The sequence below is a fragment of the Triplophysa rosa genome, linkage group LG22, assembly GCF_024868665.1.
Source record: "Triplophysa rosa linkage group LG22, Trosa_1v2, whole genome shotgun sequence".
NCBI classification, from domain to species: Eukaryota; Metazoa; Chordata; class Actinopteri; order Cypriniformes; family Nemacheilidae; genus Triplophysa; species Triplophysa rosa.
The window spans coordinates 11,166,979-11,188,024 of NC_079911.1; the positions used below are offsets into that span (position 1 = coordinate 11,166,979).

The 21,046-nt window shown below is 38.1% G+C and overlaps 1 protein-coding gene across 1 annotated transcript in view; it reads left to right on the forward strand.

The window, feature by feature from the left end:
- mtus2a (microtubule associated tumor suppressor candidate 2a) overlaps positions 1–20,752 on the forward strand; it is a 62,960-nt gene extending 42,208 nt beyond the window's left edge. The window contains exons 5-15 of the mRNA XM_057320758.1: positions 7,349–7,507; positions 10,683–10,781; positions 12,627–12,898; positions 13,845–13,911; positions 14,011–14,225; positions 14,356–14,461; positions 14,552–14,625; positions 14,785–14,883; positions 14,965–15,084; positions 15,461–15,561; positions 16,698–20,752. Coding sequence (XP_057176741.1) covers positions 7,349–7,507; positions 10,683–10,781; positions 12,627–12,898; positions 13,845–13,911; positions 14,011–14,225; positions 14,356–14,461; positions 14,552–14,625; positions 14,785–14,883; positions 14,965–15,084; positions 15,461–15,561; positions 16,698–17,046 — 1,661 coding nt within the window. The 3' untranslated portion in view covers positions 17,047–20,752. The remainder of the gene's footprint in view (positions 1–7,348; positions 7,508–10,682; positions 10,782–12,626; positions 12,899–13,844; positions 13,912–14,010; positions 14,226–14,355; positions 14,462–14,551; positions 14,626–14,784; positions 14,884–14,964; positions 15,085–15,460; positions 15,562–16,697) is intronic.
- The last annotated feature ends 294 nt before the right edge of the window (positions 20,753–21,046 follow it).

Here is a 21,046-nt window from a genome sequence, read left to right on the forward strand (position 1 = left end):
TAAGTGAATGCTTGGCTGAAAAGATGTGTCTTTAATCTAGATTTAAATTGGGAGAGTGTGTCTGACCCTCGAATAGTATCGGGGAGGCTATTCCAGAGTTTAGCTGCTACGTATGAGAAAGCTCTACCCCCTTTGGTGGATTTAGTTATTCTAAGTGTTATCAAAAGTCTGGAGTTTTGAGATCTTAGAGAGCGTGATGGGTTGTAGTGTGGTAGAAGCTCTGTTATGTAGGTAGGGGCTAAACCGTTTATGGCATAATTAAAAGAACTTTAAAGTCAATACGATACTTAATGGGTAACCAGTGAAGGGTTGATAACATTGGGGTTATGTGATGGTATTTTCTGGACCTGGTTAGAACTCTGGCAGCTGCGTTCTGAACTAACTGTAGTTTGTTTATTGATGATGCAGGACAACCACTAAGCAGTGCATTACAGTAGTCAAGCTTTCAGATCATCACATGTTCTCTTCGCATCCATTTTTCCATCTGTCTGGATGTAATTCATCTTTAAAGATTGTTAACTGTCAGGTGCTTGGTGTGAGTTCCCAGCTTGCACGCAGCATTGATATATGTGATCTCACATGTCATCCTGTCGTGCGATTATTCCAGAAACTCCCCATCTCGTTCTCTAGCAGTCCCGTTTCATTTTATTGTCGATAGTGGGTCTTCGGTGACAGTCCTCTTTTGAAAGTGATTCATCTTCAGGTCTCTGAGGTCTTTCGGATCTGCTCATCAAGTAAAATTATAGTCACTGAAATTAAAGTTGCAAGACTGTTTGAAGTTGCGCGGCTTTAAAGACAGCAAGAATGCTTTTCATCCTGCAGTGTTGTGACATGTTGTTTTGAATGAACTGGATTTTACGCATGTTGAATGCTTTATAAAAGAATTTCAGATTTGACTTTTACAGCCACAGCAAAGTAAATCACATGCACAGGCTATATCACACAGGTTGTTTTATGAAATATTTGTACTGTAATGTTTACTTTTAAATATTTGTTCAGTAACAGTTGACTTTGGAAAAAAAATTATTCTGTTATTCTGTTAATGTTATTCTGTTTGTGATGCCAAAGTAGTAGTGCGTTATTGCATAAAATGTCTATAGTAGCACATAATAAAAGCTGTAATCTTTGTAGACACGGTGCAAAATGCATTTACATGACAACAACGTACTAAAAACAGAAAAGTGTGTTTTATAAATGTTTCGCAGTGTACAGATGACAATGTTGTCAAAATAATCCGCAAAAATGACTGAAAACGCTGTCTAATACTGCATTGTGCATGCCAGGGCTGTAGTCGGTGATGTTACTTTGTAAAACAACACAATACCGATGTGAATTATGTCACCGTTTTCACAAATTCACATTTTTATCTTTTTGTGAGACAATAGCGATTTCATTTCCAAAAACTTTTGTAAAACCGATTTGTAAAGTTTGCGTTCAGACCTACATAACGCTGTCGTCATATAAATGAACAACTTAAAAGTATACAGAGTTTTTAGTTAAAAGCGGTTTAGTGTAAACAACCCCTAAAACACAAATAAGACAATGACCTTCAGTTAATGTAAACCTGCTTTAATTGATTTTCAGGTGTACGAGTCTGTCTCTGTGTACCTTTGTATCTAAAGGTCAGTGTGTCATTCTGTAAAGATATTGATTCTCTCTTAACCCATTCTTTTGATCTGTTTACTTTGAAAGTGCTCAAACAGTCATTGAGGAGTGGATGTGACCATGGACTGTACCTAACAATATTTCAGCCTGATTGAGTTTGATATTTTCGAGTAGAACATGCAAGTGCTGCTTGCCTATGCACAAACAGTGGGTTGATGTGTTCTGGAGGGATTGTTATAACATCTGCACATCCCTGTGATACAACTAAACATGTGTACTTGTGAAGCCGGTTTAGAAACATCCAGCTCCCAACTGGACTGTATTAAGGGGGGAACAGGTGTGAATATTGTCCTGAGACCTGAGACTTGCACCTTTTATACAGCTGTCGAGATGAAAGTAGACGGAAAGAGTAGTGCACACTAACAAAGTCCATACTATGTGGTATACAACTTATCGTGGGCTGAAAGAGGTTTGACATATTATTTTCTACGTTTTACATAGAAAATGAATGAGGGATTAGTAATTATTCATTGTAGTTGAGGAGTTGTATGTATATTATATATTGCATGCAATAAGGGGCTAGTCTAGATTGCTAGAGCATTGTATTACTTTGCAGTGCACACTACCTAGTGCACATTATGCAATGTCATACAGCAAAATACATGAGTGACAAGGAGAGGAAAAGAAAGCGAGAGCTGTAGAAATAAGAAGGAATGGATGTGACAGGAGGAAGGTGTTAGAGAACGTGAGGAGTAGGAGGGAGCACAGATGCAATTCGTGAGCCTGTCTCTGACTCATGCACACTGCTGAGAACAGATGGTTCCACACACAAACATGCCACAGCACACATGCTAACACTCACGGTACATTCTCACACACCACATACACAACCTCACACACAGGTTTCATGCTCTAGATTGCATAAGACTCGGACTGAATGTCTTTTCCGCATTGCCTTTCATTGGTTTCTTTAATATGTGTGCTTATAAATCCCTCATCTCTCTCTCCCTCTCTCCGTTGGCTGTCACAGTGGGCAGTCTATTCTCTGGGTTACTGCTGACTCACACACTCGCACTGAATTGCTGATCCAACTGCAGGGAATAATGCTAATGAACTTGTTTTAGCTATTTTTACCCATCATGCAAAACAAAGGTTGTGTGTATCTTTCTGCTATCTATCAAATGAAAGCTAAGCAACTCACGCGCACTTTCGTTCTCACAGTATTAAAGGGATAGTTACCCAAAAAATGAATTTCTTTACATTATTTATTTACTGTTGTGTCACTTCAAATCCATTTCTTCTGTGATATGCAAAATTAAAATTGTAATGAATGTGCTAGTTGCTATTCTACACATGACCAAAACTGTTCCATCATGATGCCAAAGTGATCCTGTTCGTGACGCCAAAAATGATAGAGCCAACTATGTAGCCAACTATATGACTGAAATGATTATCAGGCTGAAGCTTTCAAGCTCTAAAAACGACACATAATCACTGTTCTGATGTATGTGCCCTACATGTATATAAGTCATGCGTAATGTATAATTAATTAATTGATTTTAAATGGCAGTATTGCATGTGAATGTATTTAAAGATTTTATTTATTTTCTGTTATATGTGGCATTGCAGTACGCCGTGCGAAACTCAACACACACATTTCTCTTCTTGTATTGGTCTAATTTTCTCAGAGCATTTGTAGCATCAAAATATTTATCATTGCTTGCCTCACTGGTTCTCTTTGTGTCTGCCTTGACTCTCACCTGAGTGAGCATTGAATCACCTCATCTTCTCTTTGATAACCTCAGAAGAACCCGCCGTAGCATTGTGTTGATAACCCTACATGAGTTAATCCCATCCCTGGGGTTTCTCTTAAAGCTTTCACAGGATTTTTCTGCAGATGAGCAATCAGACCTCCTGATTGACTGGAGAAAAGCCAGGCTTTTCCTCCTCAAAATCCCAACCCTTCTCCGGTTCTCTGTTTCAGCTGGCTTCCGTTTCACTGATCCCCCTTAAGCCTCCCGAGAGAGCGAAAGAGTGTGTGATCCTCCAACCTCTGCCAGGCCAATTTAGCTCCACCAGCAATTCCAATACCGAAATTTATTCCAGAATATTACCCCACTTTCTGAGTTCAGAATATTCTTGTACAGTGTGTATCAGGATCAGTTTGATAACAAGTAATTTCATTGAACAGGTGCTTCAAAAACTGCAAAACTACTTTATACTGTATTAATGTTTAAAGCTCACTACACAACAAATTAATTATATAATTGTTTACTAGTTTTGTAGCTTACAATTCTACACTACTTTTTTTGCTAGTTTTGTTTTACTAATATCTATTGTAAAAAGTTGTCATGCACCCTAAACACCCATATTTTTTAGTGTGCTGGTCTTATTTACTAAGACTAGGACCACAAAAGTTAGTTTATACTCCGTAGGGCTGTGTGCTATTAGCATTTATGGACTCCCGTTTTGGCATGTGGCTGTGGTGCAACAGTGAGGTGTTGATTTACATAATGTTTACCTCCGGATGTCCTTAGCAGCACCTCTGATGCTGTGTGCTTAATAATGCATTGCAAACTCCATCTCATAATGGGTCACTACTGTGTTCAGTGGGTCTGCTTTCTGATTGCCTCTCTCTGTGCCTTCTAAAATAACCTTCTACAGTGGAATTACATCTGGCCCCATCACATTTTCCTCTGTCATTACCACATTTTATCTTTAAAATGGGCTGTTTGTTTCCTCGTTGATATTTTTAGTACATTTGATCCCCAAGCTTTACTTGCACCATCCATTTTCAGTTTCTCCTTTTTTCTCTCTGGTGGTCTTGTCAGTGGTGATATAATCACCTGTCCTTTCTTTCTTGCTGTTGTTGCACAGGTTACGTCTGAAGTGTGGTGCATTCCTCTTCTGCTTTCCTCATGTTTGCTTTAATTATATTGCTTTTGTCCTGTCTGTTTACCAGAAGGCCGTATGAGAAGTGCTGATTGTTTGGTTCCTGCCGTCCAACCTGAATTTTCTCCACACTAGAAATTCATTAAATTAGTGCTGTATTGTTTTTATCATTCTCTTCTGATGCATTGTACAGTTTATAATTCAGACAGAACTGAATTGACGTTTTTCTTAAACTGGGTATTTGTCTTCATTATAATCAAAATGTCAGCAGCATTTTCAATTCAGCACGTGTGACTTCATTCATTTTCCAAGACTGGAATGTGTGTGTGTGCGTGTGTGTGCTGCGCGTGTGTGTGTGTGTGTGTGCGTGTGTGTGCGTGCGTGTGTGTGTGTGTGGTTGTGTGCGTGCGTGCGTGCGTGCGTGCGTGCGTGCGTGTGTGTGTGTGTAGTTTTTTTCCTATCCTTTTAAGAAGATTAAAGAATTATTTTTGTATGATCTTTTATGTTGTGTTGCCAATGTTTATTGTACTGTCCTTCAATTTTTCACCAGCTAACCAAACACCTCAATTCACAAGAGTTCTTATAATTAAAAAAAGATTAGGCAACAACTGCAGCAGAAACAGCAAAAGAATACAAATGCACCTGCCTGTGATAATGTGATAATGATGGGGCTGAGGATACTGAAGGACTACTACATCTGTGAATGAGAAAGTGTGAGAGAGCGAGAGAGAAGCTTAATCCCTGCATGAATCCAAATGTAAATCTTATGTATGCTGTTGTAAATGCTGTGTAACTACAATGCGCCACCAGATATTTGTGTCACTGAATTAAGTATAATCAACTTTAGAGGCCCAAATCTCACACTGTAAACCCTAATGTTGTTTGTACTTAAATAATCAAGTAATCGTGACTGAACATTACTTAAAATCATGGCTTCTGCACCCATAAATTAAAAATCTTAAATTATTTAACTTGTAAACCTACAAAAGTGCAATTGAAATTATCAGTTCAAAATGCAATAAGGTACACCCAAGCCCTTGCACCTGAATATTTGGTCAAAGAATAAGAACCAAATGGGTCATTTAGTTGTTAAAAAGGTCATAAACTTATTTTAGTATTCTTGATGTTGTTTTGCAGTAAATTATAGCTTAGTGTAGAAGTTTTGGGAGATCCCACTACTGAATTAAATTGAGGGGGCGTGTTTAAATCAATTAAGTACAGTCAACATATCAGGGTATTCTGTGCATGTTGTTACTTTTAACTTTTAAACTTAAGTTACTTTGAAATAAACCATTATCTAACATTATTTATCTAAGCAGACTTTTAACAGTCGATATTTTAGGTGCAGAATGTGATCCAACCCACACAAGTATGCTCCCATCATTTGGGCGATTGTGGAAATCCAGAGCAGTAATGAAACTGGGGAAAATCTTCAAGATTGGGTCTCTGTGCAGCTAACCCAGTTCCACACAATGCAGGCTGTTAACTGGTTCTCACAAAGATTTGGGGGAAAATCCACCAATGAGCAATGAGATTTATTTTCCACCCGCCAATCGAATGTGTCTCTCGTCTGTTCTGCACCTTACCGTCTCCTGCTGTGAGCTGGAGGGCTGTGCTGCACTTCCTGCTGTTCCGAAGCTTCTTTTCTGCAGCCAAAACTTCGCCCCAGATCTTTTCCTTATCAGATCACCCTAACGCTGCCACGATGGAGTTTAACCGCAGGAAAGTCCTACCGCAGCTGAGGATGAGCGATCCTGTGTGCTTGTGTTTAACGGGCGTAGAAATGTTGTATTTTTTTATCCAAACAATATCGTTCAGAATTGATAGCAGTTGTCGGCAGCTGTCTTTTAACCTCAGCCACATCGGGGTGTCCTCAGGTTACATGGAATGGGAGTAATAAAATATGGTATTTAAAAGCATTATGACAGTGTACTGTCAGCATTTCTGCATCTGCCTGCTGTTTTCTGTTCCTGGAATCCTTTCTCAGCACATCATAAATCAGGAAGATAACACAGGATCAGAGCAGCGTTGTGTACAGGCTCTAGAGGATGGTGTTGCCTTACAGTTGGAAACTAAGCTAAAGTAGATAAGAAGTGCCTCATAAACGTATCTGTATGAATTGTAAAAATCGGTATGCCTCAGTGAAGATATGCATTACCTTGAGGGTTTTTAACAAGTAATTCACATTTTACTGCTGTGTTTGCTCTTATCGAGCTGGACTGCAGTTATTGATCAAGCCTGGGGTGAAATGAGTGACAGGTCTGGGATCAGTTGTGAGGTAAATGAGCAGTTAAACGAACGTTATAGCACTACCTGATGAATAATGTGATCAGATAGAAGCAAAATAAGAGCAAGATCATGATTAGGTACAGTCTGATGTAATGGCTGTAAAATTCACAATTTGCAGTGTCAAAGCAGAGAATTTATTACAATAACTGAAACAAAATTATTTAAAGGTCCAATGTGTTGTTTTTGGAGGATCTATTAACAGAAATGCAACATAATATACATAAATATTTCTTGAGCTATTTCTATCTACATACACCCCAGGTCCCCTTACTTGGAATTCGCCATATTGTTTCTACAGTAGCCCTAAACGGACAAGCTGCTCTACAGAGCGTGTTTCGTAAATACGTTATCTTCTTCGGCAAAGAAGCGAAAACGTGACGACATCTCAGTTCTGTGTCAGCCGGTGGAGTGACCTGTTGGTTGCAATTTGCAACCTCACTGCTAGATGTCGCTAAATTTCATACACTGGAATTTTATTTGAACCTGACATAAACTGTGAGCATTTCTGTTGTGTGGCTTCAGTCATGATGTTAATCTCTTTGTGTATGGCTTTTGATTTCAGGTCCCAACATTGTAAATGACGAAGCACCTCCTCACCGTGTCATTACGTCCCCACCTGCAGAAGGACCTAGAGCCCCTTTCCGCAGCCCCCCTCAGCCCCCTAACACTCCTGCACTCACACGCCGCTCCCTACTGCTCCCTCCACGCAGTTCACCTGTGGGTAAGTGGATCAAACCTCCACCGGCATTCACTCCGTCTTCTGTATTTGGTTTTTGTGCTGTACATACACTAGTGTAGGATTTAACTAATGTACTGTACATCCCAACAACTATGCAATGACACACACTTTTAAAAGTAAATGGTGGACACGTCTACTTGCCTGCAGCAATCAAATGTAGTATCTATTTAAACATATCTATGCTACCTAGTATGTAATCATGACATTTTTTTGTCATAATTCTCTACATCAGGAAAGCACGTACTTAAACTAGTATGCACAACTTCAGTTTCCTTGTGTTTAAAAGTCATGTTGGATTTTTTCCAGTCAGTCATTCAGATCATGTACAGACTTCACAGAGGTTCCAGCTGACCGGTCAAATGCCATTAGATGAGAATTCACATAGAACCGCTACAATTCGACAAAATTGTCCTGCACTCAGAGCACTAACACAGAAAAACCACGAGCATGTTTGTCAGGCATAAATAAACAGCTCTTCCTCCCTGTCACTGGTCTGTGCGGTGTTATTAATCTCCACTGTGTGTGTGAGTAATGGCACAGATCTGTACGGGAGGAGGTGTGATGCTGTAGACTATGTTTAGTCAAGACTGAAATGTGAACTTTGTGTGGCCTACTTGCTGAAGCAAACTCATTCATCTTAACCATAGCACACAAGTGTTGCTTCTATGTGCTGTATGTACTCACACCCTAACATAATGTACACACACAGTTAACCCAATCATTAAGAAATAATCATCCAATTAAATTAAATTAAATTTCAGTGAGTGATGAACAACTTTAGCTGTGACCTCACTGTGTCTGTCCAATCAGAGCTCTTGGTGTTATTCTAATCATCTTCATGTCTTCTACTCTTCCTGTGTTTGTTATCAGTTCTGCGCAGTTTTCCATGCCGCATTTGCTGATCCTTAAGCACATGTCTCCGAGCATATAGCTGTCTGCCTGCTGCTTCCCTCTGTGTCGTCCAAACAAAATCTTTAGTGCCCTGCAGGGGCAGATGGGCTGCCCAGGACTTCTGGCCCATCATGGAGTCACAGAGACCAGAGAAAATCTCATTCACTAAGCATGTGTATGCACAAATGTGTACGTGAAACCTGCGTACGAACGTTTTCACGAACAAATCATGATTCACTAGAACTTACTCCAAATTCACTAACAGGTTAAGACGAGGTTAAGAACAAATTCATGTGTGTACGCACGTGTTGTGAATTAGGCGAAAGTGAGGAGTTCAAATGTGCGTATAAATACAAAAAATCTACGCAATTATTAGTGAATGAGACCTATTGACTTAAAAAAAAATAAAGGTGCTGCAAAATGTTCTTCACAACAATGCCATAGAAGAACCATTTTTGCATCCCCAAAGAACCATTTACTCAACAGTTTTTAAAGGGATAGTTCACCCAAAAATGAAAATTCTGCCATTACTCACCATCATGGTTGTTCAGATCTCATCCCCCATTTACTGCCCTTTAAAACAAGCATTTCTTTCTCAAACAGTGTTGTTCGTGTCTTGCAAAATGGTCTATAATCTAAAGAATATTTTTTCACTACAAAGAATCTTTTGAGAAGCAGAATGGTTCTTCGGATGTTAAAGCTTGTTCTATGGCATTCTGTAGCACCTGTATGTTTTAAAAGTTTGTGTGAAAAGTAAAGCGCTATTGATGGGTTTAATGGGTAAATAACTGGTAAAGGACGGTCTTCAGCTATATACGTGAAATGTGAAATAATCTTCAAATTAAAATGTTCTTTTTTTAAGGATTCAGTCTTTCAATTCAGTAATACAATTTTTTTTTCTTAAATAACAAATTCCCATAAAGGATCAAAGTTGTGGTTACTACCAGAAACTGACAAGTATCCTGTACACACAGCACATGAATTAGACCAGCATATTTGAAGTAAAAGAACTCAATACCCCCTTGGGTGCTGTCTCAGCATGGGGGGCGGGGTTGAAGTAAGGTCCAGGGGAGGGAGACCATCGGGCTTCTAGAGGGGTGTCTACGGCTGCAGTAATTAGGTGTCCTGGGACCCTGATTGCAATGTTGTGTTTGTGTTTGGTGAAAGTAAGCCAAAAGCAACAACCCCAGTCCCCCCCCAAAAAAAAAAACATGAGTGCCCCTCTCTGCTGTGCAATGGGAGTTTTGAGCTCCAATCTCACCAGCACCTCCAGCCATTTTCCCATAATTCCATCGGTTAGTGTTTAATTCATATGTGTTTTATGTGATTTCATTGGGCAAACAACACCATTAAATAGACTTTGTATAAAAAGAGATGTTTAGTTTTATGAGTCATGTTTACATTGAATATGTTCATGTTGGTGGTGTGTTTATAGCTGTAGAGTTTTATAATCAGATGACTCATTTTTTGTCAGAAATGAGATTATCTGTTCTTACCATTGAAGTTTAGATGGTTTCAGATGTTTCTGAAAGGCTTGTCACGATTCTCTATATGAATAATCATGCCCTAAATAAAAATTTCAAAACTGATTTTTTGTGAAGAAAATGTAAATTAGGCCAGCTCATGGATAAGTCTTTGCCACAATGATGTTGTGGGTGGTTGCCTGAGTGGTACTTTTTTCTGTGAAACACAAAAGAAGATATTCTGAGAAATGTCTCAGTGGTTTATGTCAATTGGAGTCAATGGGGTCCAATGTTGTTTGGTTGCCAACACTCTTCAAAAATATCTTCTTATGTGTTCTGCAGAAAAAAGAAAGTCATAGAGGTCTGGAATGACATGAGGGTGATTTTTGGTTGAATAGTCCCTTTAAGTCATACTTAACTTGATACTTGACCGTTGTAAATACTGTTATAGTACAGTATATACATTCAGACATTGATTTGTATTGAACACTCACGTTACCCTTCCAATGTCCAGGGCATGTGCTGACCCCAGATCTGTGTGATATGGATTCTGTAATACATACTGTATTCATGTGCTAGTGCACACATGGCTGCATGCTCATAATGTCATATCGGCCAACCCGTGTGGCAATCGGACCCTAGCAGCTGCACTATTTTGCGGTTGGCTTCCTCTTATTGGAATCGATCCACGGACCACTGACAGCGTATTACACCTTATGCAAGAGAAGAGAGAACGAGATGGAAAAAGGAGGGGTGGTTACTGTTCTAAATGCATGAATTTAACACTCTTTATTTATCTGCAGCTTCCCGTAAGGAGTTCCAGAAGACTTCTGATGGCTCTCGTTCATCTCTCTCGTCCCCAAAGAGATTGGCTGTGGTCTCTCCTAAACCGCAGTCTCCAGGTAACAAACCAAGACAAAGATCATCTCAAGATATTGCTTTCATTTCGGAGTGCACCTCTGCTCCTCCGTGTCCCGTACTGTCATTAGATGATGTCACGCTTTTGGGCAAATCTAATATAATGCTCACATTTCACACTATAATCATCCTGTTTTACACACAAACATAGACTGAACTCTGTGAGGGGGAGTGTAGCTCATAGGATATTATCAGTATGGCCAATGGGTTCAAGTTCAGCTGTCATGTCATGTACAAAGTGAATCAATATTTAGGATTCAGTCTGGTTGCAGGCGCTACGCTGTGCGTCATGGTTAACAACATCCTACAGACGTAACCCAGCTCTGGTGTTTTCTGTGTCTTTGTGATGAGACAAGAATTCCTTAAGTCACTTTCGCCCACCTTACTACCTGAAAAAGATTTTTCTCTTTGTTGTCATAGAGACCAACTCTCAGGCTATGGATTAAGGCTGGTTAGGAGGCTGGTGAAAAACATGTGTGCGTGTTGGATTGTCTTTGAATTTTAGACTAAGACAAAGCTGTGAAGACATTTGGTGTTTAAAGGCACAATATGTTCAATTTTTGCATCAAAATACAAGTCATAACGCATTGTATTTTACTTGAACTGTGAAATTTGTCATGGTCTGGCAAATCATTGTTCTTAAATATGATTGATTAGTTTCGCATCAGATATCTCACGTTATCATCTCATTGAAACCAATATACAGGCATTTACTTTCCTTAACCTATGCATGCAATCCAATTTGGTATAGAAATGATAGTATATAATAGTATAGTATAGTATAGTATAGTATAGTATAGTATAGTATAGTATAGTATAGTATAGTATAGTATAGTATATGACCTTCCACACGGTGCGTAACGTCAGGTTTAACAAGCCCATGACTCAAATCTGTTAACATGATTGGTTACAGGGTTATGATGTCATAAACAGAGGCAGTTTCAAACTGCAGTTTTATGGAGAAAATACTCCGCAATGGTTTAAAATTATGAATTTGCACATGGTTTATCTTAAGGCAGCAGCTATTTGCACTAAGTTTAAATAGTAGTAAGTTCTGTTCACACAAAGTGAAAATAGCAGCATTTCTTAGCGATATGCTATTTACACTAACCAAAAATAGCTGTAGGGCCTATTTTCTTTGGATTAAGTAGAAATAGTAGTTAGATGCTTTTTACTTATAAATAGTGGCAGATAACGTTACTATTTGCACCTCAGTTTTTTTGTGCATTAAACATTATGTAATAATAACAGACAGTAAATCATTATATTTATAAAAATTATTAAAATGATGGCAACTTATTGAGATATTAAAACCCTATACCTACCCCTAACCTTACCCTAAACTTAAAGTTTATGAATAAAAATGAATTTTAAGTATTAAATCAATTTTATTGAAAACAAATGCCTTTATGATCTGTAAAGTAATAAAAAAGGTTAAAGAAGGTCTTCGGCGGGATTAGAACCCCGGTCTCCCATGCCACGCTATACAGACTTTACACTTTATGACACTCAAGTCGCTGTTTGAATTGGCATCAATCTTACACTTTACCTATTCCAATCACATATTGGTGGGCGGAGCTAATAGTCTCTGCCAACAAGGCGGGCTATTTGTACTCGGTGTAAATAGACACTACGTTATCTTAAACCATGTTAAAAAACACCACATAGATAAACAGCATTCAAAACTTGAGATTTTCACAACAGGGAGACTTTATGCACACTCCCTGGGGCGTCCTTGAATTACAGAGGCCATCTTACCTAAAGAGGGTCATTCTGAGGTAAACTTAAAAGAAATTGATTTTTTACTGCTTAGTCTTTTAATTCATTAGTCCACCAGAGACAACAGAGAGCGACGGTTGCAGTCCGAGGTTCGAGTGTGCCGATTTTGCCTCGTACTGGCTCTCCGGGCCCAGAGAAGAAAAAAGAAGAGCAGAAGAAGGAAAAAGAGCAAGAGGAAGCAGAGAGAAATGAGGAACTGCAGCTCTTGCAGGGCCGCTGTGAAGATCAGGCCAGGCAGCAACAGGCTCTTCAAGCTGAACTGAAGAAAGCCAGCATGGGTCTGGAGGTCTTTGTGATCTGCACTCAACACTTCTGCCTCAAGGTATTTTATTTCAAACCTCTGTGGGCTAAAATGTACAGCTGACTGGCTTGGTTTGCGACGTGTGGGTGGTTAATTTGAAATAAAATAACTTATACAGTAGACGGTTCTTCAAACAACCCTACTTGTTTTGCACAGTACTATAACTTTAACTAGTACTTTTTTCCTAATCACATTCATGCTTCTTTGTTATCTTTGTTATTCATTTAGCAGGTGATGTACTGTACACTAACTGCACACACAGTCTCTTTGGAGCTACATTCAGGTGCTTTGCTCAAGGGAACAAGGATGATTTGCTTTCCTAGAAACTCTTCAGATGACACGCAACAGCTACCTGAGACTGATCCTGTGCTCTTATTGCTGCCATAGCAGAGCCTCACTCATAATCATTCAATAAAATGCATGGCTGATGCAAAATGTGCAGTATTCTCTCAAGTGCACGGCTACTTTTCATCAGAGATGCCTTTTGCAGCCAGATGGTGTAGTTATGACATCTACCAGCAGGGGGTAACTTGCTAACTAGCCAAACCCTGACAACTTGGTCACAACCTGGCACAGACTGACAGAAAGTGGATAGAGCTTTTAATAGGACAGTGCCCTCTGCTGGTCATTATAAGGATCAACTAGAGTTTAGCATGAAAAATAATTGGAGAAAAAACAATGTACTCTATTTGCAAACAGCTGCCACTGAAATGTTAATTTCTTTGTATAGCAAACAAACTAACTAAACAAACTAAAAAAACTAAACAACTAAACTAAACAAACTAAAAAAAACAGGACTCTAGTCTAGTTCAAAGCATAATGAAGAACAAAATCTCTACACATCTGTACACTGCATTACAGTTTATACTGCCTATATATACTAGGCCTATGTTTATCTTAACAACAAAGGGTAATGTTCAATTATCACTACTGGATCGAAGTAAAACTTTGTATTCGATCATTTCAGAATGAAAATGCTGAGGAAAAAGAAAGACAGTTGTCTTGGGAACTCAGCAAAATTCAGCAGGAAGTGGGTGAGTCCAGTGATATTAATGAGTGTCCTTTCTTCAAAAGCTGCTATAAAACTAAAAAAGGTTTGTGTTGATGAAATCCTGTTTTCTGCCACTGTCCAGCCTTTAACGCAGCACGCTGGGAGCGTCTGCAAAAGGAGAAGCGAGAGCTGGAGGAGTGTTTTGAGAGGGAGCTCAAAGAGTTGCAGGTCCAGCAGGAGTCTGAACTTGCTACCTTAGAAGAGAACCTGAGAATGCGGCACGCTTCAGACAGGGACCATCTTAAAGCCGAACATCAGTCGGAGGTGGAAGAGCTTCACACCCAGCACCAGGAACAGGTCGGGTCTCCTGGCTGAGGATCATGGGAAATATTAAGCAACTCATGAAGTCGATAGCTCTAGATTAGTGACAATTGATGGAGGGTGTTCTTCTGAACATCTCAACTGTTTGTTTATTTCTTTGGTGTAGATCGAGGAGTTGACTGCTAACCATGAGGCTGCCCTGGAGGACCTGAAGACCATGCATAACATCACCATGGCAACACTACAAGAGGAGCATGCCAGGACTATGAGAGGTAAGAGTCCTTTTTTAGTACCACTACTGCCCACCAGGGAGATGTGGAGCATCATTTTAATTATACACCCTTTTATTTCATCTTTTATAGATTTAAGAAAAGCCCACGAGCAGCAGAAAGCCAGTCTAGAAGAAGATTTTGAGAAACTGCGCCTCTCCCTTCAGGTGATTTAAGATTTCTTCTGTCGACTTGAAAATGACTGTTGAAGAACAAAATGCGCCTTCTTGACTGTATCAATGATGAAATATTGTATCATAAGATGTTTTCAGATGTTTTGCTACGCATCCACGTGGCTTAATTTATAAAAGTACTGGCTCTTTCAGGACCAGGTGGACACTCTGACATTCCAGAACCGAACCCTGAAGGACAAAGCCAAACGTTTCGAAGAGGCTCTGAGGAAAAGCACAGATGAACAGATTGTGGTAGGTCTCTCCAGAACACACACAACACATGAACCCACAAAAAAACCCACAAACACTAAAGTACATCCATAATATTTCCAGGATGCCTTGGCCCCATATCAGCATATTGAGGAAGACCTGAAGAGTCTGAAGGATGTTCTGGAGATGAAGAACCAGCAAATTCATAACCAGGAGAAGAAGATTTGTCAGCTGGAGAAAGTGGTAAGCTCTTAATGAAAAGGTGTGCTGAATAGCATTCTGTATGACTGTATGAGTCATCTATTCTCCATTTAGTGTTTTGATCACGAAGTACATTATAATAACTTTAGAATTGCGTCGCTACATTTTTTATGATTTTCACATTGAATCAGTTTCCATTTTGATACTCTTTTTTTTCCTTTCAGCTACTGTTATATTATTTATGAATTGAAAATAGGGCCAACTTCCATTTAAAAACTCTTTTACTCCTTTGTTGGATTCAGCTTTTAAGAATTCATATTGTTTTGTCCTCGCATCAAGCCCATTTCAGTCTTGTGTTGTCCAGGGAGGTTTGTATAAGAATTTAATGTTGAGTTCTGTCTTCACTTGATCCTTCGAGCAGGCCCAAAAGAACCTGCATCTGGAGGAGCGGGTCCAGGTGCTTCAACAGCAGAATGAAGACCTGATGGCTCGCATTGACCGACACCTTACGGTGTCAAGGTAACACTTTGACTCAACCTATTACATAATAACATGTAAATAATTGTGTATCAATACAATCCAATACAGTACAGTACTGTACAAGAATTAAATTTGGTTACAAAGTCTGGTCCGTACTGCTCATTTTTTGCACCACTTACCTATACATACAAAAAGGTTTGACTTATTTTTAAAATTACTATTAGGGCTGAATATATCAGTGTGATCTCAATTTAATACACTGTAAAAAAGTATGTGATCAATAAATCATGGCAACAAATATTTTTACATTACTTTAACCCACAGGGGTCAATAAATGTGTGGGTCATTTTTTTAATTAGCGTAAAGACAATTTAAAATGCTCCATACAATTGTAACACAGTAATAGAAACTGTCTAAAAGAGTCTGCTTTTATTTGTGTACACACAATAACAACAAAATGTTGTGCTTTTTTAAAATAAAAAAGAACATCGTCTTTCTAAAACGAACTGAAAATGAACTGAAATTCATCATATACTTTTTGACCATTTTGAAATTATTTTCAGTTTTTCTGAATTTACTATTTATAGTTATGTGTTTAGGTAAAATGACCGTTTTTATTTCATTCTGCGAACTACTAACAATATTTCTCCCAAATTTCAAATAAAAAGGTATTTGCAGACAAAGAAAACTGGAAAAACAGTTCACAATAACAGAAAAGATGCTCAGTATTTTTTCAGACCTCAAATACGGCAAAGAAAACAAGTTCATATTCACTTTTAAGAAATACAACAGTAATATTTGTACATGTATTTAGAAAAAGTTAAAAATATTTTTTTATGTGAACACCTCGATTTTTATCACAGTTTTCATGCGTCTTGTCATGCTGTCAGTCTTTCACATTGCACAATTTGGAATGGTCTCCTATTTTTTTATTGCGACTGTTTAAGTTATATAAATTTCAACTCTTTTATTAGTTTACAGCAACAAATACATTGAAGAATTTAGAATCTTCTATATCTAAAAATCCATTTTCACAGTAAGAAGTATTAACTAACAATACTTATTGATTGGAGAAATAAAGTTAACAGTTTGAAAAACAACTTGCGTGTCGCCTGAAGCGTTTGACAGAATGTTTATATAGTTTAACCGTCAATTATTTAATCCTGTCTTTATAGACAACTGTCTGAAGAGAACGCTAACCTTCAGGAGCATGTCGAGAAGGAGACCAACGAGAAGAAACGACTAAGCCATAACAACGAGGAGCTGCTCTGGCTTCTCCAGACGAGTCCTCACCTTTCCCCCTCCTCCTCCCCCATTCACAGAGCCTTCTTCCCCAGCCCTGACATCCCACCCTACCCTTATTCTCCAGGCCCTGGTACCCCCACACACTCCTGTTCTCCCAGCCCCTGTACCCCCACTCACAGGGTGGTGTCTCCTGGAGCCGGGACGCCCACTCTCAGAGGTTCTCCAGCAGCACGGTCGTCCCCCGCTCGAGTCCCGAACGCCAACACTTTACCCAGATGAGCAGTCCTACTGAATCACTTCATCTGTGTCTGTCTTTTCTGTTACTTCATTTTGGATTTCAGTGCTTTTGATGTGCTGTTGATGATCTTCTTTGATAAGCGAGACTATTGCGGTTGCTATTACATCCATATTTTATTTATACGGCTTCCGACGACTCCAACAGCCAGACAAAGATGAAACAGCCTCTTTTACTTCCGCGTTTGATGCGAGCCGCACAACATGTCTCTTCGTCTCTGGGGATTGAACTTGTTAACCCGTAGCATCAGAATGATATGGAAAATAAATGTGCTGAGGTGAAGACTCGGCTTTAGATGTGACATTACGACTCTATAACATGCTGTTGAACTCCAACACAAATGTCTGTACGTTCTCCTGAATGGTACATGAGAACTCTAATACAACAAAAGCACTTTATGTTTCTGCTCAACCTTCTTCCGACAGATAAATGCACCAGCATTTTCTTATTTTGTGGTTTAGGACAGTCTTCTTATTTCATGATTCTCCCAGTTTTCAAACAATATTTCAAACAACTGTAATTCAAGCCATGGTGCATGACTTATGAAACAAAACAGGGAGATGCAGAAAATGTCAAATTACCGACTACAGGAAGTGATGTAAATTGTTGTCATAATTTTTATTATTTATTTATCATAATGGACATTTTGCTTCTTGATGTGCATGTGAGTCTTCCATTCTTAATGTGAAACCTAGGATAGTTGTCATGCAAGCGTAGATACTCGGACTCGTGGGAATGATAGCTTCCACCTCTAAATGTTTGAGAAAATTATTTAACTAATTGAGTACCTCAGAGATGACGTATTTTTCTATGCAAGCCCCAGAAGCGAGCATTTTAGCACTTCCGGTCATTGCGCATACACAGTAAGTCAAATGTTGTGTTAATTTGTAAAGATTTTCTTGATAGACAAGTTGTGTAAACATCATAAACCTTTGTTAATTATTTATTATGTTAATTTTTTTGCGATCTTACAAAAATCTATGAGAAAAATTCATAGGCTTTCAGTCGAGGGAACCAGTGCGGCCTAACTTCCGGGTTGGCCTACAAAAATACGTCATCTCTAAGGTACTCTATAATAGACAAGATTCTACAAATAACACCTCAAGTTATACCTGTAAGAGATCCTGCCAGGGGTGTTGCAGGTATGTGAAATGGTTTTACGGAATGTAAAATATAACAGCTAGTATGCTTGGAGTAATTTAAGCTATCTTTATAGTAATGCTGGTTAACCCTTGTATTACCTCTATAGAGTGTAGCATAACCTAGAGAAAGTTTTCTGTCTTTGGATGAACTAGAAAGGAATGTAACCGTCTCTTTAAATGATGTGCGATAAAGTTCAGGGAAATTGTTTTACGCTGTCTCGATGGCAGTTTTCATTTTCGTAATACTTAAATATTTGAAATAGCACAACGACATTCCTAATGCAAAGTGGGTTTTGATATTTCAAAGCAAAGCTGTCTTTTGTTTAATTTTTGGAAAATTGGATTGTGTGTTTGTTTTTACAATTGATATATCTTTCAATTCTCAACCTTCTAAACTTTTGATACAAATATCTTAAAGGAGAAATTTTGTAAACTCTTTACTGATAATGTTTTTTCTATAGTATTATCAGTTGGTGCTTGTACAGGGTATCGTACACAGATGTACAATAATCTGCTATATAAGACCAGCTATCAACAAAAAAAGTGCTGTCTGCAGTCCACACGCCGAGTATGTTATTTATTTTAAGTAGGTAGTTTTCTTAAGTTTTTGTATAAACATTCACATTACTGTGAATTTTATTTTTTTATTTGAATTTTGAAGTTCGTAGTTGTAAGTCATACTAAAATTATGTAGCTTTACAATTAAAATTACATTTCGTATTTAGTTTGCTCGGTCACTGTGATACAAATGGCTCATCTGTGTTTTCAGCGTTCCATTTTTGCTACTCTTGCACACATGCTAAAGAGTTATCTGGATGTTTCAAGCACAAAAACATGAATTAAAATATTCCAGCACTTCATATTTTTTAATCTTTTTAAACATTTTTTTAAACTTTAGCAAGAATTTCTAGTTTATACCAGAAAGTTTTAACAATTTAAAAAAAACTTTTGCTAGTCTGAAATTCAATAATGTTTTAAAAATACTGACTTACCATATGGAAATGATTTAGGGATGTGCCTTCATTTATTGTGCAAAGTAGCAAAAATGGTTCAGATCACTGCGCTCTTACAAACAGTGAATATGCTTCTAATATTACAGATAAAACAAACAATTGTGTAAACAAAAAATGTAAATGTTTTTCACAATAAGTAAAACAATTATTTTTAAAAACGAAAAATTTTGATTCATTTTTAGATTTTTTAAACATAATCCAGCATTCTGCAGTCCTTTGTATTCTTTATATGTTTATGTCTCAACCAAAACCTCAGCATGTTCAATTTATTGCTCAGATTTCAATACTGCACCTGCCATGACACACTGTCAATGTTAACAAATCTACAGTTACAACACTAAAGAGTTACTGTTTATTTCACTGGTAAAAATGTCCTGAGAGCTTATTGGTTTCCAGTTCTTTTTATGGCCCTCAAGACAACTATCACTATGGGATTAGATCACAGATGTTATGAACATGTTAATCAGGTGGTGAGACTGCACTGACCTTTTTGTCCTGTGGACATTTAACTATTAAACTACTGAATGTCAACCTATCCCTGAATACTGACACAGTAAACAGATTGGGGTGGTTGGAGTTACTTGTCGTACTGAATGAAATTTGTCCGTTCATCTATTTACTAACAGTTGACTTTATTATGTCTTTTTTGACTGGATTTACAGTCGCTTGTAAGCTAGTATTTATTGTGTTGTCGTGCACAGTAATCGATGCATGTTTGTCTTGGCAGATCATTTCTTCCCTGCTGTGTATGTTTTCAACCTTGTGATGCTGTAACTGTAGCATAGAGAATATAATACTAAGGAATGGAAAGAATTTATATATAACACATTTGTATTCACTTTGGGGAGTGGGAATGGATATTAAAAACCTTTCAAGAGAAAAGAAATTCCTTTACGTATTCATTCATTCATTCATTCATTTTGTTGTCCGTGTGAATTTTTGATCAGCGAAATGGGGTTTTGGTTCCTGTGTATGTACCTTCTTATTCATAGTCGTGACCCAAATTTGTACCTAAGGGTGAGCAAAACACGACAAAACCCTTGGGGACAACCTAAAAATCAATTTGTAAAAGTCCTATTTTATTTTAAAATTGTAAAATACGAAAGTTTTTGAGGTGTGGGATTGATGTTTGTGTATGGGGATACCTATTCAATTCCCTTTCTCTCCACCTCTCATTCTCTCTCTTTGCCACACAAACACACACATATGCAATATGTTCCACCTGAGGGTGTGTTCCTTTGAGGATTTGCAGTCTTGACAAACAAAGAGTACATAATCTGTATTAAGAAGGTAAGAAGTGGAAGACGCCATTTCAAAGGCTCGAATAGATTCTCACATCATGAGGCAAGTGTTGTAAAACTTAAGATGCAATGGTTCGGTCTGCATCCTATTTGAGTGGTTTTTAACAAGGCAAAGATTCACACTTTAAATATGGAAAGACATATCACACCATAACCTTCAGGTAAGAATCATTAAAGCTCCTCGACATATGCAGCTAATGATTTTTATTACAATGGATAACATTAATATTGTTGCTGTTGGGGTTGTAAATTATCCTATGCTGGCTTGTATTCATCCATTGTTGGGTTTGTCCTGTCGACCCAATACTGGTTGTAGAATGTTTTCATTTCTTTGCATATTAACTGCTTTACTCTGGGCCAAAATGATGTTACAGTATATTAAAATGTGTGTCTTTGATGAGCAGTGTATGAAAATAGCTCTACAGTGTAACTGGTTTACATTATGGCTGCCAAATGGGAACCTCCAAAGTTAGTTGTTGTATTAGCATCTTGCAAACTAAAGGCAATTTCTAAAATAAATGTAACACA